Source organism: Ictalurus furcatus, chromosome 16, assembly GCF_023375685.1.
Source record: "Ictalurus furcatus strain D&B chromosome 16, Billie_1.0, whole genome shotgun sequence".
NCBI lineage: Eukaryota > Metazoa > Chordata > Actinopteri > Siluriformes > Ictaluridae > Ictalurus > Ictalurus furcatus.
Genome location: NC_071270.1, coordinates 10,088,101 through 10,114,619, shown reverse-complemented (window position 1 = coordinate 10,114,619; position 26,519 = coordinate 10,088,101). Strand labels below are relative to the sequence as shown.

Below are 26,519 nucleotides of genomic sequence, written 5' to 3'. Positions count from 1 at the left end.
TGGAATCCCTCAACACAGATTTATTTTTAATGAGCACAATCCAACGTTTCAAATATTGGACTCAATATGTAAATGTGTACAATAATATTTTGCCTATTATTAGAGTCATAGAGTATTGTGTTGCTGAACTATTCACCAGCCGATTGAATTAGGTTCATGTTGATGTTATTTATAGATCTACTTCTTTTTGAGTTATTGAGTTATGAGGATTAATCTCACGCAAACCAAGTGACCAGTGAAACAGATTAATAACTATAAGAACGGAATAATAAAAAAGTATAACTTTGCTAATGGTAGCTTGTGATTTCCACAGTAAAAACAGACCTCTTGGCGTATTCGCCGCAGACCGTGCTTTGAGAACCACTATTCTGAGGGGATATAAATACATGCAGTGCAGATTTACAGCAGCCTTGGCTAAAGAACTAAAGAATGAAAACAAACCTGAATCAGGTCATCAGCTCATTAGCGAGCCCTTGAACCAAGCTCAATCAGTTGTGTTTGAATAGTTTGCACTAAACCCCACAGGTGCAGGAATGTTGATTCACAGCAAAAGGTATTCGGTGTGCTTGTTTCGGCTTTACTCAAGCTCATAATGAAATCTGGCACCACTTAAAAGATCCTATGTGGTATGTAATGTGCAATCACAGAAATATGACTGTTTAAAAAAAAAAAGAACAGTACTATGCCTTATCCTTATACGTGTGCTGTCTAAAGCATGCAGTGTGTGTAGGAGGTAAAGAAGCTTGCTATGATCCTTCTCCATCTTTGTGTGATGTGCTATTGACTCTTCAGAGTGAATAGTATGTATTTGCATGTATATAGGGTTGCAATAGCCCGGGGTTATGTTTTATTCAGAATTAGCTGTATTTGAGTGTATTTATGTACATTCTTAAGAACATTCTGCTATGCATGAAATCTTCATGATGGCACACTGTGCTGTATTTATCAACATCTAATGTGTTTCACGGGAGTCACATTAACGTTCCATTTCTTTTTAGAGTGTCCGTTATTGACTGCTAAGCATCTAACAATTAATCTTCCACTCACTAATGACCACTGAGCGGTAATGGTGCAGTAGTAATCTATTGGAGTGGTTATCCTTGGCTTGCCTTACAGTGAACTTTTTTGGCTTGAGTGTTCGGACATGCAGTTATGTTCTTCTGCGCACTACACACCCTGTCAGGCTTAACATTTTGACTAAGGCAGGGGTGACATATACGGCCCACAGACCTAATCTGTTCTACCAAATGAATTTAGAATGAAATTATTCTTAATTATTATCTTGTGGACCATAAAAACAAAAAATGTTAATGATAAATATTTGTTCATTTGCAAGCTATATGACACATAATCCCAGTTAAGTCCATGTCACTTTTTCCCAGTTAAGTCCATTTCACGATTTCAACAAAATGTCGAAAGGTTCAAGGGGTGAAAACTTTTCGCAAGACACTGAATGGTAAAAAACATAATTTTGGAATAATTTGTTTTGTTTGCGATGCATGTTTTATTTGTGTTCTTTTTGTGCATTTTTTTTGGTCTACTGAACTGATTTTGATGGTCTAGCCCGCTTGATAACTGTAATGTGGCCATTATCCAGTCCTGCCAGGATTTTAACGCAATTCATTTAAATTAACGCAAAATCAAGCAAACTCTGAATGTTCGGAGGAGCTTGCAATTTTTCAAAATTACCGCAAATTTTTCAAAGATTTGGGCCAAGACGCATCACGTGACGTCATCACAACACGCATTCAACCAAAGCCCTCTTCGATTCACGTGTATTGAATATGAGTACAGCAAAAAGGTCTCATTTAAAAGGTCTCAGCACTGCAAAAGAACCGTGCAAAACAATTTTGTGTAATTTCGCCAATTCAAGTATTTTTCAGCAAAAAAAAAAAAAAATTACAAAAAAACTTTGCAAGTTGCAGCAGCAAAATTAAACATTTTGACGCAACAATCACAAAAAAAACTCTGCAAACTCCTGTACGGACTGATTATCTAAAATGAGGTTGACACTTCTAGACTAAGGCCAGATCTAACTACTCTGAAAGGTTGTTTACTGTTTTCTGAAAGTCAGAGGTCATTCATGACATCTTCCACTCTTACTATGCTGTTACTCTAACAAGCTTCCTGTGCTTAAACGTGCCTAAAATAACAGAGTGCAGTAACAATCTAAGGCCATCTGCCAGTTACCAGCTTGCATTATTGATATGCTAATTGAACAGCACTTCAACATGCAAAACATGTCATTATCTCTCTCTGTATTGGCAGAAGTTGTAATGATTTATCAGTGATTAATGGAGACACATTGAACACAATATAAAAAGCAAGAAACCCAAGGTAGTCAAGCTTGGCTCAGTTTTGTGCAACCCCTCCCCCCAACCGATATCATTTATGGAGAATCAAGTTCTTGTTTCTTGCATCTACCTTGTTTACCCCAAGGTGCAGGGCTTTGCATTAGAACCAGCCAATTTCATGGCTGTTGAGCTATTAGAGCGATGACATTGATTACTCTTTGCTGCAAAACCATGCTTCTGATTTGTCAGTACGCTTTTCCTCTGTGGTGCTGCTTCAGACAGGAACTTTGTCATTAACCCAGTTCTTTGCCCTCAGCTCTTAACCCTTTAGTGCGTGGTGTTATTATATGGTGACAATTTTTCTTCAATTTTTGATAATACAAAACTACTATTTTCCTATTTAACTGGAAAAATTGGTCTTTTAGCATTGACATAACAAAAAATGCCATGTCACATGACTAGGAAGTGCTGTTTGCGCTTCCTTTTCTGCAGTCACATGGCATGATGAAGGTCATCATCGGAGGGCTCTCAAAGTTAAATTTTTCAACAAAAAATTACTTACAGGACAAAACTGAAATACTATCTAAGCTAAGTTAACATTTATTTTTTGTCATTTAAACAAGTGTATATCATTTTCCTGAAATATATATTTTGAGTAGTAAAATGGTAAAATGTATGCATATGTGCATTCACAAATTTAAACAGGCCTACGTAGCAAAAAAAAACTGCCATGTAAACGGCAATTATATTGATGACCTTAATCCAACTGAAGTCATACTCAAAGTAAACACAAATCGATTTAAGACATGTGGAGTATTCCTGTTTTAGTCGCATTATTGACATGCATTACAGACATACATTACAGACATACAAACACCTTAATCACACTATTAACACCATGTGGAAGTTTTCACAGCATTTTGTGACAGGACACGTACACACACGGCAGTGCTCAACCATTTGACGGCAAACAAGAGAGCACGGCTGCGTCCCAAACCGCGTACTTACCTACTATATAATAGGTGAAATACACGTAGGTAAGTACGCGGTTTGGGACGCAGCCCATGGCATCAAGCATTTGCACGTATAGCATGATAAATAATTAACTGCACTTGAAACTTTAATAAAATTAAAAATGAAACAGCTAAAACTGTATACGGTACCATAACGAAGATGAACTGTAGGTTAATACGTGAAATTCTGGAGGGAACGTCGGACGGCGTGGCGTGGGGACGTAATGATGTGTGCCATTAATCGATCTATGTTCTATAACATGTAACACGGGAACATGAAAGGAATATTCTAAAAACGACTCGCGTAAACACCTTAATCAGAATATTGTCTTATTCAGAATAAGATCAATAATTAGATTATTGCTGTCCATATAAACGTAGTCATTGTTGCCATACAGCAACAATTTTGCAACTACCCCCTTTAATAAATAAAAAAAAAATTAATATTTTTTTTGTATATTTTTATTACTTTAACCAATTCAAGTACTCAAACAGCCGAGTTTGTCAGGCTAATAAACTTTTTTTTTTTTTGCATCTCTTTCCGCAGCCTTTTTAATAATTGCCCTTCTGCCTTTTCTTTTGTGCATCACTCTGTTTATTCTTTCTGTTCTTTTACAGAGCCTAACAGTGACTAGCTCTCTTTCTCTTTGCATTTCTCAAACAGTCTCTTTCTTGCCTCCTAAATCCATACTAGTTTTCTCATGACCTGTTTTTCTTTCTTTCTCAGCTCGTTGGTGGGGAGTTTGATCTGGAGATGAACTTCATCATCCAGGATGCAGAGAGCATCACGTGCATGGTGGAGCTATTGGAACACTGCGAAGTGACGTGCCAGGCTGAGATTTGGAGCATGTTCACGGCCATCTTGCGCAAGAGCGTGCGCAACCTGCAGACCTGCACCGAGGTGGGCCTCATACAGCAGGTGCTGCAGAAGATGAGCTCCGTTGACGACATGATTGCAGGTACTCGGCTTTCAAGTCTGGGTAGGATCGTTTATACGAGGTCTCAAAAGAGAGTATGACTCTTCCGATGTTTAGTCAAGATTCAGAAAGCAAGCCAGATACTACAGTGGCACGAAATAAAACTTGAGAGGAATCAGACTCATCTGGGCGACATCGGATAGTCGGATTATAAATCGTTAGACTTCTCCAGCTGTATACTGTAAAGGCAAACAGTACTAAGTGTGTTAAAATGATGTACACTATGAATGTATTGTGAATGAGAGTCATGGGGTGAGCACAGGACAGTCTTTGCAATTGCAGCAGTAGTTCTTATATAGTTCCCCTTGACAGTATAATTTAATCCTACATAGATTATGGTTTGTGGCAGAAAAAAGATACCTCTACCCTAGTCATTAAATACTCATGTGAATATTTTTATAATCACAGCAGTGTCCTGTACATTTTAGTTATTGCAGTCCTAATATTTAAAACTGCATGGTTTAACAGAGCCATCATTCTGTTATTCCTTATGATAAATGGTTTGCACTTATAGAGCGCTTTTTTAACCTTAGCGGTTCCAAAGCGCTTTATACTGTGTCTCATTCACCCATTCACACACACACATTCAACACCAGTGGTAGCAGATCTTCCATGTTAGGCGCTAGCTTGCCATCGGGAGCAACTTGGGGTTCAGTGTCTTGCCCAAGGACACTTCGGCATGTGGAGTCATGTGGGCCAGGAATCGAACCGCCAACCCTACAATTAGTGGACAACCCGCTCTACCACCTGAGCCACAGCCGCCCCACTTATATGCCACTGATTGGCATTTTTAAATCATGTTGTGCTTTTAGCATTATTAGAATATCAGTTGTTGCCTCTTCTTTTTCATTTGGATCCTGTCTGAACAGTCCTCAAGTGAAATCCCTGTGCTATAGAGATGTGCAAGCTGGGTGTTGGCAAGTTTCAGCGTCGCTAGTGCTAGCTCATTATGTAATCATAAAAAGACAATTAGCAGTTGTGGACATGGGTTGCTGTGCTGTAGTTCTTCAGTAACTTGTGTTTAGACATCTCAAGCCCTTTATTGTGGATAGAACCTTTTCAAATCTAATAATAGAGTCAAAACTCGAACTGTGCAGTAGTGGGATTTTCTCCATTCCTCAAGAAGAACTTGATGACGTTGCTGCATTAAGCAAGCAACTGGATCTCACCTGGATCAGGAAGTCTCATAGATGTTGTGTTAGGTTAAAGGTCAAGCACGGAACGTGGCTGGTCCCCTGTCTTGCCAGTTTACTGAAACCTCACCTGCAGTCAGTACACAGTGGATTGGCATTACTCAGTGTAGTGTGACCGTTCTATTACATGCAATGTTTGCTGATGGCCCTTTCTTCTCATGACATCAAAAGCATTATAGAGTGCAGGGGAAAAAAATGGTGTCTTTTTGTAGTCCAACCCAGAAGTTAGCATCCTGATTCCCTTGACCAAAAGCCAATTAGATTTTTCCATTAGCTTTTCTATTATTGCACAAAATAAGCTCTGTGACCAACAGAAGTTTATGGGTCTTGCATGTTTTGTTCATCAAGATAATCTTCACAAATGAACACATCTTTTAGGAATTTTGAAGCCTAAATACAATCACCAGAAGTAAAAAAGCTAAAGTTGCAAGAGCGTGAGTATAAACACAACAAAGCTATAGTAGATGAGTTTTCCTGTTCAGCGTGATGACGTTTAATGTCCCAGACAACCTCCGTACTATAGTCCCATTTAGCCACTTGTTAGCAACCGTCTTTTTCAAGACACGTAAAAGCTTAACAAAATCACGAGTGGGATGTTACTGATTTTTGTTGTTTTTTTTATATCGTAGAATAAAACACAAAAATATCTTGAACTTGTGTTCAAGACCTTATTTCAGGCATTTAACAAAAAACCCATTGACTTCAGGACGATGGAACCGGAAGTGCTAAAATGCTAACTCATTTCCAGATTTTAGGACTAACTTTTACAGCACCCGATTGGCTGCAAATAAAACCACGGCCGGCCTTGTATTATCTGAAAAAGCAAAAACGATGTGTGAATTGAACAGTTTTTAGAGTTGTCTTGATTAAACATACATGTTGCTAGCTAAAAGTTTTATTGCTCCTCATGGGGCTTAATGCACTCAAACTCTTATCTCTTATTCTGACGTATTTGAGTCAAACCACAGTGGATTCCATGGTAACCAGAACAGGTTAGCTACAGAATATATGTCTTAAGCTAGCTAGCTTACAAAGTTAAATTTAGTAATAAACAAATAGTTATTGTTATGACGGCATAGACTCGTGACCGTAGACTTTGGTGGTGCAAGACAACGTAATGATATAAAGGCAGTGACATAGCCTCAAATAAAATTAAAGTTGAGAGGCTATCACGTTTCTGATATTTGGACATTATCCACTCCATGATTTCCTTTCTCTGTTCCAGTTTTTGCAATATATCTAACAATAGAAATGATTGAGAGTCCTAGACGTTCTGGGCTACATTTATCAATCTTTTAGTAAAGTTGTGTGTAAATGTTTGCGTAAGCCAAAACTGAACAAAAAAAATTTCACGGGATTTACAAAATTTTTGGAAACGCTGGTCGCTGATACATGCGTAAATTACCAGATGCGTACACGGCACAGCTGATTTGCATTTGATGACGCCCACAGAACTCCATAAAAGCCAGAACTCACAGCATTAAAATGAGCGTTAACAGCACAAACGACTTTCTCAGAAGTAGAATTGAAGAGCTGTGAGTTAAGCGAAGTGAAAAGAAAATGGTACGACATGAAAACGGAGGAGAAAATAAAAAAAGCTTCTTTAAAAGCTCCCAGGTGATCATGCACACAGGGACACTGCTATGTTTAAACTGTTTTAAGTGTCTCGGACATGATGCCAGATCTAAAGTCTTGTGTAGAGCGTTTAAAGAAGATGCTGTGGCAAATGGAACTGATTTATAAGCCAGCTGACTTATCATCCTCCAATATCATAATAATACCGGTCTTTAAACATACTTCCCCTCATAAGCGTTACCTTAATCTTATATTAGCTGAGGCATTTGTTTAAGGCTTATGGCTATGCAGAGACAGACCAGCCACTTTTCTTTTCGATTTGGTTGATTTTGTCTTAATTTGGCTGTTGTGTTGGCTCACCTTTCTTCATTTTTCATTTTCTTTAATTAATATAATCAATTAAATAAATAAGCAATATAATATATTCCATATATAAAAGTGCAATAATCCATACAAATCATATGATTTGAAGTTCAATCGATCAAGGTTTACATTACTTAAACACACACGTATACTTTTACACACGCCTAGAAGCACATGTAGGATACGAACATTTTTCAGAAATTACCAAATGTCTTGTGTAAATGCTCCTATGAACAAATCCTCTCATATCCAACTTTATAAGTGAAGCCCAGTGTCTACGGTTGCAATTTGCGTTTGTTTGAGGAAATTTATTACATTGAATTCTGACTGTTTTTTTTTATATATATATAGAACAAGTATGTGCCAACTGTGGAGTATTTTTTAACTAGCATTTAAACTAATTTAGTGTAAAAACCTGTGCTGCCCACTGCTCCTCCTACAATGGAAATGTTCATAGAGTGAGCATGGGGTAGTGTGACTCCTGTCCCAGTGGGCCTTTGTTAGTGCTGTGCCTGTGCAATGTTAACTCTATAGTAGCTAAATGAGGCAGGAGCTTTCTGTCCCATGATTGTGCAACATCTTGAAAGACGAGCATCTGTATCTGTCAAATAGCATAATTTTTTAAATCGTTGGTCACTTAAAAGAGGTCATTAGTATTTCAACAGAATTTAATATGCATGGAGATGTGAACGAGGAATGTGAACTGTGAACTCAGTTAATTAATTTTGTCTGAGGGTCAGGCATACAGTGTAATATTTCCCCAGTGTGATCTCTTGCCTTTTTTAATAATATCGCGTGTTAGGTTATTAGTACAGATATGGTCTTTAAGAATGCGCGTTTTTTTCCATGCGGTTTCATGCGATTCGTCACGTGTGATCACGTGGCACCCTGAAAGCATACTTCTTAGAATAGGATTTCATCTGTTGTGCTTCACACAATAACCACCAGATGGCGCAAGGAACAACATACTGTAGCTGAGCACGTAGTACGCTTAAAAAAAAATTCAATATTACGTATGGTTTACATAAAAATATTACATTTCTCCTCCAAACATATGCTAAATCTCATTTAAACATGTTTTTAATGACAAGATTAAAGATTATGTAAAGTGATCCTGATCGATTCACGTAATACAGGCAAAATAACTATGGTATTTAAATTAACAAGGCTAAAACGTGTGTGCAAGATTAGTGCAGCGGTAATGTGCTGGTCATAGTTTGTCAGCAACCCGGGTTCGAGTTTCAGCTCAGTAGTGAGTGTTGATTTAATGTAAAGTTTCACTATTGAAAAAAGTCCACACTGAAAAAAAGCTCACTGAATTAACTTAATTCAAATACATACATCGTACATTCCACATGATTGAATTGAGTTATATTAACATAGGGTTTTTTTTTCGTACATCAAACATGATTTGTTCATATATTTTCAATGTCCTGAATAAAATTATGTGTAAATGAATTCTTATGAATTATTTATGAAGACAAAAAGTTTCTTTGGCAGGCAAAAACAAGTAATGATTTGAAATTGCATGTTCAGAGATATTTGTAACTGTAATTCCAGTAAAACTGTTTATTTTTTCAGTTTATATACATTCTCTCCATCTCTCTCTCTCTCTCTCTCTCTCTCTCTCTCTCTCTCTCTCTCTGTGTCTTTTAGACCTCTTAGTGGATATGCTGGGGGTTTTGGCCAGCTACAGCATCACAGTAAAAGAGCTGAAGCTGCTATTTAGCATGCTGAGAGGAGATAATGGCATATGGGTGAGTAAAAGACACACATTCCCCCATCAGTTCATCCACTCGCAGCACACTGATGGTCATTTGGACAGAATATTGATCTCTGAGGAATTTAATAGATGTGGCCCCTAATCAGAAAACTTTTTGAAGTCTGATGCCAATGAGGTCCAGAGACTCTGAGGGGAGGAATGTGCTACAAGCTTCCTTAGCACAAGTAGGCAGGAATGATGGACAGGTTATTGATTAGTTAAGGCTTGGATTTGCACTGGAGTCATAGCTGAATATGATTTTTTTTTTTTTTTTACCTCATAATCTCATGCCATTCCTTGAAAATGGTAGTGGTGGCTCTGGGCTACTGATCAGAAGGTTGCAAGTTCAAGCCCCAGCACCACCAAGCTACCACTGAGCTCGGCTCTTGAGCTCTGCCCTTAATCCTCTCTGCTCCAGTGGTGCTGTATCATGGCTGGCCTGTGCTCTGACCCCGACTTCCTAACAAGCTGATACTGTATCCGCGAAGAAAAAAAAAGTCACTGCACTGTACATGACAATGAAGGCTGGATTCTTTCTTCTGAAATGCTCCACGTTCTTCTGATATTTTGGCACTTTTTTGTATTTCTGTCTATCACCTGCCTGCTTTCCATTCCACAAAATGTCTACATTATTGGAAGTTTGGCCAGGATTCCAAATAACGCCCTGCTCATGGGTGGGATGGAAGGCCTTTCCTTCTTCTCTGTTAGTCCGAGTGATACTATCTGTAACTAAGGGCACTTAGCACTCGCCTCCTCCTCAGAAAGATGCCATGGGTGCTTTTCATATGTGCAATAGGGAGGAATAACCAAATGTTATTCCAAAATTCAGAGAAATTACATGTATATTAAAAAAAATATTTTGTGAAAACTGTCAAGTCTTATTATCCACTCTCTTAAACAGCTTTTTTTTGGTATTTTCTTCGCCTTCTTTTTGACCCTGGTCTTTCTGTAGCCGAGGCACGCAATCAAGCTGCTGTCTGTCCTGAACCAGATGCCTCAGAGACATGGCCCAGATACCTTCTTCAACTTCCCAGGACGCAGTGCAGCGGTGAGCCACTCGCTCTCCTTCTCTTCCACACAGCCTGACTAACATTTCTTTAGACCTAATCTTGAGCAGTATAACAGGAGGGAAACTTGAAGTACAAATGGACTGTACTTTTGTTAATCCTCATTATAATATGTGAAGGGAAGATATATGGAAGGGCTACTGCAACAGTACATAATGCTCTAAAGTAAAAGTTTTAAAAGTTGATGGTGATGAGTTTTAGGGTCTGAAGGCTACATGTTCCACTTTCAAGATGTGATTTTTGCGTTTGAGTAGCTGTACTGGAGTTCGATTTTTGCCTGCGTGTGTATGTTTGTGTTCTGATGTTGTGTACGTAATATCTTCTCGGTCTAGGCCATTGCTTTGCCTCCCATTGCTAAGTGGCCTTACCAGAACGGGTTTACTCTCAACACATGGTTCCGTATGGACCCTCTGAACAATATCAATGTGGACAAGGACAAACCCTACCTATACTGGTAAGTACTGCCACCCAGGACCAGTTCTCTACTCTGGCCTATGATTCCCATTATAACAACCGGCATTCATTTCGGTTCATTTGAGTACATTCTATTTGATTTTTTATTATTTATTATTTTTATCATTTTATTTTTAGTTCATTCTGTTTGAGAAGCCAAGCTTGTGATTTTTCTAATACACTAGTGTATTAGCTTATAGTGAAGAACTTGTCTAAAGGTTCCTGTGCAGGTGTGTACAAGCTATAGAACGTTAGAGGGAATGTAACAAATATCATTTTATTGATTAAGTAATGTGTTTGAGTAATGAACATTTTAGACTATTCTGCCTTGAACTATCATTAGCTGTGTGCCATGTAAAAAAATAAAATATGAATATAAATTATCATAAGAATAGTGTGTGTGTGAGAGAGAGAGAGAAAACTGCGAATGTACGAACAGCTGAAAACATTGCTCTCATTAGTTATTATGCTCAATGAAAGATGTGTGCTGTTAGGCCAAGTGTCTGGAAACACAGCCAGGAGTGAGAATATAAGCGAGCGACAATTTGTCCTGAAAAGACGAGGCTTGTCTATTTCCATTCAGTTTTGTTTCAAGTAAGCAAACGTTTCAAGCAGCATGTCAAGTGGCTTTTTAAAAACAAAAACAATAAAAAGTATTTTGTAAGTGGCTTTAATGGAAATGACCTTTTTAATTGTATGCATGTAAATATATAAAGATAGAGATGTACATTTGCTACATTACATGTTTTCTGAATATCAAATGGCGTAGACTTGTAGTGCACTATGTAAGGTGTATGAGGTATAATGCAGATAAACTCTGCAAGTATTAGGCCCCTGGTCATATCTAATTGATGATCCTTGCTATAAAAGGTGCTGAGGTCGTGTTTCATTAATGAACTTAATTAATTGGCTTGAAGTGGTTTGTTTCAGAGCAGTGTTTTTTTTTAATGTCACACAGCTCAAAGAATTCTTTCGCCGTTTTTTATTTGTCCATTGGACTTGAGAGGCTTTCTTTTTGCATTTATACTAATGAAGGTGAATAACATCTTTATGTATAGCAGTACAAGCTCCTGGTCGAAATGAAAGCGAAGTGATGGGAAAGCTGCATGTGTTGAGTTTATTTGTTTGTTTTTCCTCGCTTTTGATTCTCTTCAGAATTGTAGATGTTGTAACCATGCCGAAATCAGCATGAAATCCTGAAACTGTGGTGAGAGAGAGAGAGGAAGAGGGAGGGAGGGAGAGAGAGAATAAGAATAAAAATAGCTCTTATAGTCTGCCATCTTATCAACAGAACCCAGCTTCTTCTGCAAATGCTTCCAGACGCATGCAGCCATGTTTATCTGGAGTTCTGTGATACTGTTCAGCTACTCTGATATATTCCCCTCTGAGTTCAAAACAAATGTAATCTGTGCGCAAAAAGTAGACATGTGATTTTAGGTAAGTTAAATTGTGCTAAATTTGTCCACTGATGTTATTGGTGAGCTGAGTAGAATTCCCAACATGATTGTGGCACAACTGCTACACTGTTGGTTCCTTCTGAGAGTAAAAAATAAATATGGTGATGAACTGAAATGTTTTAACAGCTAGACATGACACTACTGTGTTTGAGGAGTTTGCCGGCATTCACCGTCATCTTTTCTTTCCGCTCTGCATTTTTTCTCTCCTAGTTTCCGGACGAGCAAAGGAATTGGGTACTCTGCCCATTTTGTGGGGAACTGTTTGATCGTGACGTCGCTAAAGTCCAAAGGCAAAGGCTTCCAGCACTGCGTGAAGTACGACTTCCAGCCCAGGAAGGTAAGACTTGTCTATTCCACGACACCTCAACCCCATACTAATATCAATACAGCTTTCAAAGTAAATATATTCTTATTTATCTAGCAACTTTTTCGGTGCTTGAATTGGCACTCCACTGCTGCAGAGAATTCCTCTGGAACTTCACAGTAAATATCAGCAGATTATAGCTTAATAGAAATATATATATTATTACAGTTGCGATCAAAATTATTCAACCCCCACTGAAACTCAGGTTTATTGTCAAAATTTATTATAACTTATAATGCCTGCTCCAGTTTCAAAATTATTCAACCCCTTCCTTGGTAAGCATCTTTAGTACTTAGTAGAGCACCCTTTTGCTGTTATGAACTGCTGCAAATGAGATGCATAGCCAGACACCAGCTTCTGGCAGCATTCCTGAGGAATCTTAGCCCATTACTCATGAGCAATGGCCTCCAGTTCAGTAATATTCTTGGGTTTTTGTGCTGCAACCGCCTTGTTCAACTCCCAGCAGAGATTTTCTATAGGGTTCAAGTCAGGTGACTGTGATGGCCCTGTAGAATCTTCCAGGACTTCTGCAACCAAGCCTTGGTGGAATTTGAGGTATGCTTGGGATCATTGTCCTGTTGGAAGGTCCAATGACGCCCAAGCTTCAGCTTCCTCACAGACGGCATGAGGTTTTCTACTAGGATTTCCTGATAGTTCAATGAATCCATCTTGCCTTCCACATGCTGCACGTTTCCAGTGCCAGAGGATGCAAAGCAGCCCCAGAGCATCACCGAGCCACCACCATGCTTGACTGTGGACAGTGTTCTTTCTTCATTCTTCTTCCTCCAGACATACCGCTGATCCATCATGCTGAAAAGTTCCAGTTTTGTTTAATCGCTCCACAGAACAGAATCTCGTATTTATATGATTTTGAGCCGACTTTTCTTGTGCTTTTGGGTCAGTAGTGGTGTATGTCTTGGAGTTCTGGCATGGAAACATTGTGCATTTAGTATGCACTTTACTGTGCTCACTGCAACCTCAGTGCGTGTTGCCTCCAAGTCTTGCTGCAGGTCATTTGCAGTCACTCGAGGGTTTTTCACAACCTGCCTTCTCAGAAATCTGGTTGCAGCTGTTGATGACTTTCTTTTTCTGCCCCGTCCAGGTATTTCATGTGTTTTTCATACTGCCTCTAGCCAGTTCAGGTATTTCATGTGTTCCAGCTCAAGCACATCTAGTGCAACTAATGAAGCCCTTGATTAGTTGTATCAGGTGTGCTTGAGACAACACCTGTTTTGCATATTTTTGCTGTTGTGAGGGACTATTCAGGGGATTGAATCATTTTGAAACTGGAGAAGTCATTATAAGTTACATTTTCAGTTGAATTTGGGGAAACCACTTGAAGCATTCGTTGTGTTGAACTGTTTCAGTTGCTTTTGTTTAATTTGTTCATTGCAAATAGCTGAAAGTCTGTAAATTTTGACAATAAACCTGATTTGCAACGGGGGTTGAATAATTTTGATTGCAACTGTGTATATATATCCTGGCTGTCAGATATGTAACATTAAGTTAAATCCTGCATCAACTAATTCAAAGAGTAAGCCTATTTTCCTGCCTTGGATCATTTGAAATGGAGCTGTACTTTACTGAAATATTGGACGGAAATTATGTAGCGCTCAGGACACAAAAGTTTGTAACCCATTGGTTTCTAAATAGAACAAAAATTTCAAAAATGTATCTTTATGGTACAGTAGATCTACAAATCAATTCTCTGTTCATTTAGTTGTGTTTTTCTGTTCGTAATGACTAAAGTTAGTGTTTGGGGTTTTTTTATTCTTATTTATGACATGAAATTTTCAGGTAGGCAAAAACACTTCAGCGGTCAGGAATCAATGGGATATGGAATCCAGCTTTTATTTTTAAGACCTGAACAGCAAATATTGATCTTCACAGAATCAGGAAGGGTGTTAAAAGATATGAAAGTGTTAGTAGACAAATGGCGAGCGGGAAAAAAACTTCCACAAAGACAGAGCTAAAAAAAGAACTTAAATGCAAGTGGGAAAAGTCAATATGATATTTCTGAATATGTTACAAATGTGGTCATTAAATACACCTATACCATGGTCTGTCTGAATACTGTCTGGTTCTGATTGGTTGGAAGATGTGCATTCAAACCGTTGAATGCACAGGTAGTATCTCTCTCTCACTCTCTCTCTCTTTCTCTCTCTCTATAACTATTTATATAACTATTTACTAAATAACTATTTATTATAATTCATTCAGATAAATGTAATTGTATGACACTACTTTATCTCTGGGTATGATTTAGAGCAGGCAGTATTGTAGATCTAACGACCAGTATATATTAAATAAGTAACGAAAATTAACAGTTTTTTGATCATTTCAATCAAAATTTGCACTGCAGACATCAATGACAGCTTTAACTTGTTGATGCTGGCAAGTGACCATGGTATAAGCTTACATATAAACTTTTTTCTCATTTGCAATAACAAAGGAACATGTGCAAAACCTTGCAGGTAAATGCAAACTTTTGACTGAACTGTGCACCATAGAGGCTCCTGGACACCGCACTGACGTCAGCACTATTTTGTCTGCACATAAGACAAGAATTAAAATCGTAGTTAATTTTCCCTAACTGCTAGGACGTGGTGAATGGGTCCATCTGGAGTGCTAAAACATACACACATGCAAACGCACACATATGTTCACACACAAACACACACACAAGACCTGGCAGCAATGTAGGTGACACGCTGGTGTTCACACTCTAGCACCTCTCAGCACGGCAAGAGGGGGCAGCAGCTGGACAGGAGCACTGCACTTCCCCCAGCCACCTGCACACTCTCTCTCTCTCTCTCTCTCTCTCTCTCTCTCTCCCTCGCTCTCTCCCAGTCTCAAAAGGCCTGATCGCGCTCAGCTACATCTAGCTTTATCTGGTTTTCCTTTTGGCCGACCAGAGTTCCGCCTCATACTCCAGCAACATGCATTGTTCAATATGAAATGAATCTTTATTTATGCGAGGAATTTTAGGTGCGGTACCTCCTGCAGATGGTTCTCTGAGGAGAACAGAGGATTGGCTGCCTATTAGAATGAAAGTTGCAATATCACCCAGCTTTGACAGTCAGAAACATAAACACACACGCACACAGTCATGCTGGTGCAGTCAGCTGGATCATGCGCTCTGCTTAACAATGAAGCTTGCTCAACTAATTAGCGTGGTACCTTGTCTGGCAATTGGAACTGCTCTTTGTGTGTGAATGTGTGTGCATGTGTGGGAGGAGGATAGTCAAAGAAAAGAAAGAAGAAAAAAAAAATCAAGAAAAAGACGAGAAAGCCAAAAACAGTAATGGTCCTGCAATGGTCAAACTAGAGCTTTTGTCAAGTCAGTATGATTATGCTTTTACTCACTTTGGGTGACTCATCTTAATCTTAAGCAAGCATGAGCTTCGTTTTAAATGAGAATGACCATAACATAACCATAGAGTCACATATATGCATCCACAGTGGCACTAAAACACAGAGCACGCAAATCCTTTCTTCTGTAAGGGTGTTTAAAGTTCCAGTCAACCTGTTATTAATGCTTAGATTCTTACTGTTATCTTTAGCTTATGTTCTGTCTTTTTCAAGGTGGCATTTGTGCTTCGACATGCTTCATGCTGCATACACATCATATAGGAATAAAAATAAACACCCCTGACTGGATTGTTACACCACTAGAAACTACATACTAATTACACCCTACAAAGTATTTTGGTTCACAGCTTGTATTACAAAAAAATGTAAAGGGGTTGTGAAAACCCCACAAGGTCATTCCTAATCTTTTTACATTTATTTACATTTATTAATTTAGCAGACGCTTTTATTTAAAGTGACTCACAAATGAGGAAATACAAGCAAAGTGATATGTCAAGTGGAGAACAATACAAGTAGTGCTAACATGCAAGATTTTTAATTGAGTTTAAAACAAGAGTTTTAAATGAGTTCTAGAGAAGCAGAATGCGTAGAGTAGAGGTGTAAGAGCCAGAGTAAGTGCAGGAAGGTATTTTATTCTTTTAATATATATATATATATATATATATATATATATATATATATATATATATATAAGGGGGAGGGGCTAGGTAGGGGTTAGTTAAGTGTTCACAGAAGAGTTGGGCCATTTTTTGAAGATAATGACAGATTCTGTGGTCCGGGTTGAGGTTGAAACTTCATTCCACCATTGAGGGACGGTGAATTTGAAGATTCTGGAAAGGGAACTCGTGCCTCACTTAGTATGCACTACCAGGTATCAGTCGTTAATTGATCGCAGGTTGTGTGAGGGTTCGTAAACCTCAAGTAGAGTGTTGAGGTAGGAGGGTGCTGTTCCAGACAAAGTTTTGTACATGAGCCTCAAGGCCTTGAATTTGATGCGGGCGGCTACAGGAAGCCAGTGGAGGGAGATGAAGAGGGGTGTGACATGGGTTTTTTTGGGCTGGTTGAAGACAAGTTGTGCTGCTGCATTCTGAATCATCTGAAGCGGTTTGATGGAGCTGGCTGGGAGGCCTGAGAGTAGTGCATTGCAGTAGTCCAGTTTTGAGAAAAGAGCGTGGACTAGTAGCTGTGTAGCCTGTTCAGTGATATAGGGTCTGATTTTCTTGATGTTGTACAGGATGAACCTACAGGACCGTGCAGTTATTGAAATGTGGGCTGTAAAGGTCAAGTCACCAGGTCATCGAAAGACACCCCAAGGTTTCTGGTTGTCCTGGTTTGCTTGAGTGTGGGTGAGCCAAGCTGTATAGTGAGGTTGTGCTTGATTAAGGGGCAGACAGGGATGACGAGAAGCTCAGTTTTTGTCAAGTTGAGCTTAAGGTGGTGGTTCCCTCATCCAGTTTGAGATGTCAGACAGGCAGATGGATATGCGTGCTGAGACAGATTGATCATCAGGCTGGAAGGACAAATAGTGCTGGGTGTCATCAGCATAGCAGTAATATGAGAAGCCATGAGACTCCATCACAGGCTCCAGAGATGTAGTATAAATAGCAAAGAGCAGTGGACCCAGAACTGACCCCTGAGGAACCCCAGTTGTGAGTTGCTGGGTTTCAGAAGTCTGTCCCCTCCACAATACCTTGAAGCATCTGCCTGTGAGATAGGATTCCACCCAGCTCAGAGCCGTTCCGGTGATGCCTAGGCTGGAGAGAGTTGACAGGAGTATCTGATGATTTACCATGTCAAAGGCAGTGGAGAGGTTGAGTAGGATGAGGACAGATGATTTTGAGGTTGATCTTGCTAGTCGTAAGGCGTCAGTGACGGAAAGCAGAGCAGTCTCCATGGAGTGACTGCTTTTGAAGCCAGACTGCTTGGTGTCCATAAGGTCGTTCTGTGTGAGAAAAGGAAAAAATTGTTTTAAAACAGCTCTTTCAAGGCTTTTGGACAGAAAAAGGAGGAGGGATACAGGTCTGTAGTTGTCAACTGCAGCAGGGTTAAGTGTTTGTTTTTTAAGCAGTGGGGTAACCCAGGCCTGCTTAAATGAGGTAGGGTATGTGCCAGTGGAGAGGGATCGGTCAAAGATGTGTTTGAGTGCAGGTAGTAACATGGGAGACATGGACTGAAGAAGGTGAGAAGGGATAGGGTCAAGAAGACAGGTTGTCAGACAGCTAGAGAGGAGGAGTTTTGAGTCTCTGAGAGAGGGGAGAAGGAGGACAGAGTTGCATGGAGGAGGAGCCTGTCTCTGGGTGTTTGTGGTGGAGAACTGGTTCCTGATTGATGTAACCTTGTTGGAAAAGAAAGTGGTGAAGTCATCTGCAGTGAGAGAGGAAGGGGGAGGAGGGGAACAGAGAAGCGAAGAAAATCTTGTGAAGACTATACAGGTGTTGGTAGAGCTGCCAATCTTCTGGTAGTATATGGCTTTGGCAGTAGAGATGCTATGGGAAAATGAGGAGAGAAGTGTTTGGTAATTGGTTAGGTCAGTCGGGTCATTTGATTTACGCCATTTCCTTTCAGCTGCCCTTGACTTGGTCCGGTTGTTACAAAGAGTCTCTGAGAGCCAAGGGCTAGGGGTGACGTGCGAGCTGGCCTGGAGGTTTGCAAAGAAAGGAGATTAAAGGTGGAGACAGTGAGGGGGGTGAGGGGAGAGAAATAAAAACCTTTATAAAGAAATGGTCAGAGGTGTGGAGAGGAGTGATAAAAAGATTTTGTGTGGTGCCATTATGTGTGAGGATGAGGTCGAGCTGTTTGCTGGCCTTGTGAGTTGTTAAAATGTTAGCAGGTTGTTTACTAAAAAAGACACCACTGCAAGTCATTATGCAATGCCCACATGGTTGTGAGCAATGGAAGACTAGAGTTTTTCTAGCATTTGATTGCACATAGGTGAAAAAATATTCAATATGACAAAATGTTTGAACACCTATTACCATGTCAAAGTGTTTACACTTTTTGTTAACTTTTTTCATCAGGCTTTAACCCAAGACATTCTCCTACAAAAGGAGGCAGGGTGCGGAAATAACCAAACACTTTCTTATAAACCAAAAACTAAAAGCAAGGACTTCAATAATAATACACCATTTTGACACAGAATTTATTAATGCTTCATAATAATTTTTTTCCCCTCACAAGCTCCTGGTAAAAATCAGGTTTTTACCCATCACGTAATCAAACAGTTAAGCTAGTCTATGGCAAATGTTGTCTAGTTTATTGCTACAGTAGAATCTAAACAACTCTGATGCAAGGGTTGAGGCTTGTAAAAGCTGGTGAGGTTTTTAATACTTGAATTTGCATTTCTGAATAACTGAATGACCTTTGAATGCTTATGAAATGGAAGACCGCCTTCTCCTTGTCCTTCTCTATATTGCCCTCATTTTTGGCTCACAGATTTTTGGCTCTCCTTTGTTCCGCAGTGGTACATGATCAGCATTGTGCACATTTACAACCGCTGGAGGAACAGTGAAATCCGCTGCTATGTGAACGGCCAGTTGGTCTCTTACGGCGACATGGCCTGGCACGTCAACACCAATGATGTAAGTGTCTTCACTATGATTAGCACCTTTACTTTAGATAAGCACTTCTCCCTGAGGATAAAAGAGAACCAGAAAAGACACAGAGTGAAAAATGATGGGTTAAAATCTGCAGCAGTAGGGGTGATAAATCAGACCTCTTGTATTTTAAGTATGTGTGTGTTATTGTTACAGTGTAGTTTTTGTTACAGTGTACATGTGATTCAGTCCAGTACAGAGATATTTAAGAGTGAAAGCAGACAGCAGACAGGGATAGTGTAAGCATGTTCAAAAGGCTCCACAGGAAGCTGACTGATAAGCAGAACCGATGCCCTGATCAACAAACTCTATTCATTTCATCTCCCACCTCTTTGTTTTCCGCCATTCCTCCCCCCGTCTCTGCTCCAGAGTTATGATAAATGTTTCCTTGGCTCTTCGGAGACGGCTGATGCCAATCGGGTGTTCTGTGGTCAGCTTGGGGCTGTGTATGTATTCAGCGAGGCACTTAACCCAGCGCAGATCTTCGCCATTCATCAGCTGGGACCCGGATACAAGGTGACACACCTGAAATGCCTGCTAAATATCAGAATAATTACCTGATCTATTATAATGGCTTTACTATATTATCATATTATATTTTTAAAAATACAAGGGGAATTTTAGCACTGTTATACAGACTTTGTAGTATTATCTGTATGTGGCATTTATTTACGCTCAATCACTTGTTTTGCTTGTGGGCTTACATAGAATGTACATGATGCCACACAAAAGTGTACCGTAAGCAACTTTTCATTCTGTCCACATATCTTTCAACTGAGCCTCAGAAGCACTATTGTTAGGAATACACCAACTACACACTTCATTTCCTTTATCCTAAACTTCCCATTATCTGTAAACATGAAAAACATGACAAGAGACAGTGTTACAGTGAACAAACAGCTATTTGTGTTTATTCGGATTCCTATGCTGATCTGCTGATTGTTATTACTGTAGAAACAGTTTGCTCTGCAGCTACATATATCATAACATTATTGTAGATCAGGATTTTAAATGTCGTCCACTGCGTATTTGAAAGAGTGTGTAATATCGATGGATTTCTAATGAGCTTATGCTTCACAAATGCATGAAAAAGTGTATATTTGGAGCATAAACAGATGCAGTTGTGTTTTGATGGATGTGTATCACATGACTTGTAGAGACGGTGTTGATTGAAACTGCTTAAAGTGAAAACAAATCTATTCCGTGAGACTTTTTTGTTTGAGTACGGCATTATTTCCCTCTGTGACACTTAATGTACTCACTCAGTAAAGAAAATGTCGACTAGAGATATGGTTAAATTATATTTACAAGCCGTTTCAACAGACATTCTCTCCAACACAATTTTCAAACTTTCCTGGAACTCTTGTATTAAGTGTTATGGGATTGTCTTCACCAAAAAGGATATATGTAATGCTCCCTTTACAATTTGTGTAAAGATACCACATCTTAAATGCTACTAAATGATACAAAGACTGCTAAAAATTGCTATCTTAAAAATGAAATGCAAGCGCTGTGAAGATATTTTGAAGTGCCCACAGTAACAGTATCAGGACTATTGAATATCATGGTGTGTATATACATATATTTTATAACAGGAAGTTGGCACAGGCCTATTGCTCAGAAAGACCTTGTCACACAACTGTCTTTATGGTGGTCAGTTTCTAGGTTCAAGCATATTTGATCAATTTCATAATTCTGAAAATGTCACATTGAAGATAATAGTCCTGCATGGAAGGTGTGTGGAGGTGTACATCACATTGAATGCTTTTCTAAAGCAATAGACTAAAGCGTGAAGTGTGAACTGATCAACAATTCAAAAATATGCAGTGTCAGATTTAAATGAAACATATAAATATATGGGCTTTTGTTATTAGGTTTCTCTTGCTTCCTTTCTCTCTCTGGGTTTGTTCTACCAACCCCCAAACTGTTGTTACTTTGCCCTTCTCTGAGATGTTCCTTCTTTCTTTTGTTAAATTTTAAGGGCAGCTCTTTCGGCCTGAACACAAACAAATGTTCACTACTGCTGAAGTGTCAGTCAGAGTGCAGTTTTCAACAGCGTGCACAACATCCTTTCAAGTATTAGACCTCTCCTTTTCTGGCATTCCAGGCACTGTAGCTCTTCTATTCCACTCATGTCTGGAGGGTCAGAAAAATATATCACAGAAGGGCACAGGGGGTCAGAATTAATTCAAGCTTGAGCAATCATTTTCCTAAAAATGGTGAGAGGATGTGTGTGTGTGTGTGTGTGTGTGTGTCTATCCAGGCTGAGGCTGCAGGAGCTTTACTGTTACTGCAGTTTGATTCATGGACTAGGGTTTTATGAGATTATTGGCTGCACTGATATCAACTCTGCTCTGCATAGAGGTTTCAGATGTGTCTTTAAATTAGCATTATTGACATGTCAAGGTTTTCGGGAATACTCATTTCAGTTCAGCATCCTTCATAAGTTCATAAGCGGTGCCCTTAAGGTACTCTAGAACAAAGGGGTGGTCCTTTGTCTGGCCTTTGGGGCACCGTGGTAGCCTAGACGACCTTAGGGAGATCCATCCACTGTGATGTGGTGAGTTATTATCCCATACCCCTTCAGTGTAGATGGAGACGTGATTGAGTCTAGCAGTCCCTGAACAAACGCCAGGATCCTGGGAAACTGGCAGTGCATCGAGGTCCAGTCTGAGAGGTGAAGATGATTCACATGAAAAGCTTTGACTTAACACCATACAAGACCTGGACTCTAGGTTGCAGTCCTTAATTGGTGTTCTGGCTTGAGAGGCCAGACCATCAGATATAGGTGACGTGGCTGAAGGTACTAATTCTAACTGTCTGTTTGGGACAGGAGATTCAGCCAGACCACCATGTGCAGCCTGGGGAGTAGTGTGGTATCATAGGAGTAAGGAAGGGGTGTGTGGCCTCGTGGTTTAAGGTCAAAACACATAAGCCAGCTGGAATTATAGGCAGTCCATCTTGCCACTTAACTTCTTGCCAGTCTTAACTTCTTGCAAGTATTTGTCTGGTCAGACAAAGTCATGAGATTTAGCTACATCAACCATTGGGGCAGTATCAGGTTGAACAGCTCCACCTTGCACAGAGTCTCCTGAGATCAGCCCATTCACTATGGGCCTCACTGAGAGTAACTCATCTGCTGTGGCTGTATAGTGGTCTAGTGGATGCATAGTCAAGGTAGTGCATACATCCAGGAGAGTGGTTTCTGCACTCAGGCGTGGTAACTCAGCTCTGGTAAAGGTGCAGGTCAAAATAAAGGCAAAGGTACAGGTCAAAATTGCCAGTTGTGGTTCTTTCTGGCAGAGAGGATACACCGGCCCATGACTGGCATCAACACTTGTTATATGCATTTCAACCTTTGCCTGTGTTCCTTCCGATTGTAAAGAATTCAGGAACTAGGCCACAGAGTCTTGCCTGTGGCCCTGAGATGACCAACAAGACCTTGGTTCCCTGCTCTATGGGATAGATGGGGGCAATCAGACCTTAATCAGACCAAGGGAACACATAAAGGTTCCATGTTAATGGTCTGTTTGGCCATGCTGGCTTTCTGATTTTAAAATCTGCATAATCCTATCCAGAACAGGTCCAATGAGTGACCCTGGTGCACACGGCCAATTCCACAGGGTCAATTTGTACACGTTAGGCACAACAGATTGCGCTAACCACATTTGGCAATGTTTGTAACCAAGTTTACTGGAGCATCAGCCCATATCCTGGCCCACATGACCCAACCCCAGGAGTATGTCTATAAAATCTCATACAAAGGAGCCACCTTCTGCAAATTGGCCAACCCAGCTCCTTCCTCAGATGCTGCTGATACCGGGGACTCACGGCTACTCAGCTAGGTCATTATCAGCCTAGAAGTATCTCCAAGATCTGACCAAAGTGAAGATGAAAAGGGTATGTTGTGGAGAGAAAACTGATTTTAACCACTGAGCTGCAGATTAGTGACAATTCAGCTAATTTATCAGGCTCAGCAGTGAGCAGCTCATGGTATGTCAGGGGAAAACCAGTCAAGCATGCTGACAGCATGTTAGTCACAGGCCTACTAGGTGATTGGGGATGTGAAGTATTAGGAGGAACCATTGCCATGGGAGAAGCCAGGTTGGGAAGAGATGAGAGGTAAGCGCTGCTTACAAAACTGATTAAAATCAAATTCAGGAAGCAATGCTGTGTAAGTGTAGTAGCTAAACTCGAATATAACACTAACCTTGTGCTGCTCTACTTTGGGTAGCATAGAGTAGCACGTTAGAGACCCAGACTGCAAAAATACAGCTGTTTGTCCATATCTGAGAAGAACTTTTTTTTATGTTTATGAAATTTTTTCTTAACTGTTCAGTCTCAGGTATTCTTTCAGTTTCTGAAGCCTTCTCTGCTGGAGTCTTCCTCTTTGTTTTTCTTCCTCCTCTTCTCCAGCCCATCCGCAATCATAGGTGTCTGTCTCCCTCTCATTACACACCGTTTCATCCATCTGATTGGACATCTTCGCTGATAGGAACTGATTGCTGCTGAACCTCAGAGCCCATCCGTATCACCAACTGGTTTCCTCAGTGGATGTGCGAGAATGAGGAGTGAAAAAAGGGTCCCGTCATTATTGATTAAACATTTAACGGCCTCATTTCTGAGGGTAGTAGGTGAAATTGAAGCTGTCACTGTGAAAATTCCTTATTTGGTTGAAATTAGGCAGAGCCTAAATTTTAATTTGTGTCTGTATGAAATAGAATGCTTTCCAATTATCTTTAGGATCATGGCAAATTCAACACACATGGTCTAGAGTAATCAAAATAAAAAATTAATGGTCTAGAAGAAGAAGAATAAAAAACGAAGACTTTCTCTGCCTCTTTGCTCTATCTGCCTCACACAACTCTCTCTTTTTATCATCCACCTTTTCCCTTCCTCTGCGTCTCTCTCTCACTCTGGGATGTCCCTTTTCTGAACACACTTGAGTCATCATGGCTGCTTCTGACTGGGGGTTTTAATTATTCAGGGGCAGAGTGAAGCTGCTTACGGCTCCATTGACTCTCACGACTGGTCACACAAACACATCAAACAAACAAGCTGTAGATTATTCATAACCTTGTGAGTGTGTTGGCGTGTTACAGCCAGGCTGTAGGACTATGTAATTGTAATAATTGACGAGTAAGTAATGCTCATGTTTGACAGCAAGGAATGTTAGCTGTTGGAATGGATAGAAAATCCAAAAACCTAATTTGATTTCTCAGCTTGTCAAGTCATTAAATAATATTAAGTATATCAGTCATAAGAAGGATAACAACAAATAAGCTGATTTCAAAACATGGAACGTAGGCTTCTTGAGGGATAAAAGAAATACTGCGTGTGAGCCTGATGCTGCTGATTACAGCATATTCTTAGGATTCCTGTTCAAGAGAAACTAGTTCTGATTTAGTAGGTCATACATTTGTAGCATTACGTGGAATTTGGTCTTCATGGCCATGAGGGACCGATGCATGTGGATTTTTAATTAGCTAAGACCTTTTTGTTTAATTAGGTAAGGGCCTGAATATGACTGAGTCTATTATGTCATACTGTTACAGAATGAACAGTAGTAGAAGCACTACCATCAGTATTACTCATGGAAAGATTTTTTTTTAAATACACGGAAATCTTTTCATATTGCTGCTATTTTCCGTGTCTAAAGAGAACTGGGATCCATGTAAATATCCACAAAAATAGCCTTCCTATTCACTATATATGTTCAGTACATGTTCTAGGTTTGGGGGGAAAATATGCTTGGAAAGGACACCCTGAGTCATGTTAGTTCAATGTGTCTTAGTGTTTCATTTATTGAGCATTCATGTATTGTTTGTTAAATTTAGCTAAAAGCGTTTTGTTTTTTTAATCATTGCATTTCTAAACAACTAATCAATAGGAACCTTGTTATAAATACCTGACAGTCTGTATTGTCTTCCATGTAATGTTACTGTAGCAGACTGTGGCACATTTCCTAGCCGATGTTCATAAACATTAACCTCTGCTGCATGTTTAAAACTGCAGGACGGAAATATATTTAGTTAAAAATGAACAAAAATCAATTATTGAGCAAGTACAATGAAAAAAAAAAAATAAGTGTTGAAAACAGTCTCCTTACCTTACCCCAATTCACAACGGTAAGTTTATTATAACAACTTATAATTTGAGCTGTCGGGTTGGATTTCGCGGGAAACGTCAGTTTGACGTCATTCGCCTTTGCGCGGTTACGTCACATCCGTAAACAGAAAGAAGAAGGCTGCTGTATCGCGTGTGTGGGGCTGAGGATAGTGGAGTGTTCGTAGCTTGTTCTTACAACAGTTGCTTAGAGTTTTTATCTGGATAGTCCTAAACGCAATCATCGTTGACATCTGGGGAATCAGCTGTTGTCAAAATCAAGAAATCTCAAAATGCGGAGAGACTGCAGTGAAAAGGGGAAAGCGAAAGAGCCCGTGCTAAAACAAGCATAAATATTGGCATGGCTTTTGAGAGGTGGCGAAAACTCAGAGATCTGAAGGGATTGAAGACTGACGCAAAGATGGCTTTTTTTTCTGTTGAACAGGTAAGGCATTTCAGTGGCTCAATAGGTAGCTAGCTAACATTAGTGCACTTGTTCACTTGATTCAGCTAGGTATCAAGTTTCCTGTTATTTTTGGGGTTTTTTGTGCTATGGTTAGTGTGGTAAATTGCACCTATTTTCTGCTAGCTATGAGAGAGAGCAACTCACCTTTACTCCAAGAGAGCCATATCGGCCACCACCTCCTACATAAAAAAAAAATAAATAATAGCTCCACAAGTAACTTTCGATTTTATTTTTCAAACAGACAAGGCAATAGAGAGGCAAAAGTACTGCAGCTTTAATTACCATAGAACACCCAGGGTGCTTCTCAATACTCAAATTGATGCTTCCTCGTTTCCTCGCTCCTCCATCCTCCAGCTCGTGACCCAGTAATCGATCGATGTCGGCCATCTTGAAGGACACATCAATTCTCTAATTGCACCGCAAAGCTTCCAGAGGAGCTAGGAGCGAGGATACACAGATGTATCC

At 39.8% G+C, this 26,519-nt stretch overlaps 1 protein-coding gene across 4 annotated transcripts in view; it reads left to right on the top strand.

The window, feature by feature from the left end:
* nbeaa (neurobeachin a) overlaps positions 1-26,519 on the top strand; it is a 186,892-nt gene that overhangs the window by 80,527 nt on the left and 79,846 nt on the right. For all 4 annotated transcript variants that reach the window (XM_053645334.1, XM_053645332.1, XM_053645333.1 and 1 more), the window contains exons 2-8: positions 4,035-4,266; positions 9,072-9,172; positions 10,130-10,225; positions 10,577-10,698; positions 12,365-12,491; positions 19,349-19,468; positions 19,853-19,999. In XM_053645334.1, the coding sequence (XP_053501309.1) occupies positions 4,035-4,266; positions 9,072-9,172; positions 10,130-10,225; positions 10,577-10,698; positions 12,365-12,491; positions 19,349-19,468; positions 19,853-19,999 (945 nt within the window). The remainder of the gene's footprint in view (positions 1-4,034; positions 4,267-9,071; positions 9,173-10,129; positions 10,226-10,576; positions 10,699-12,364; positions 12,492-19,348; positions 19,469-19,852; positions 20,000-26,519) is intronic.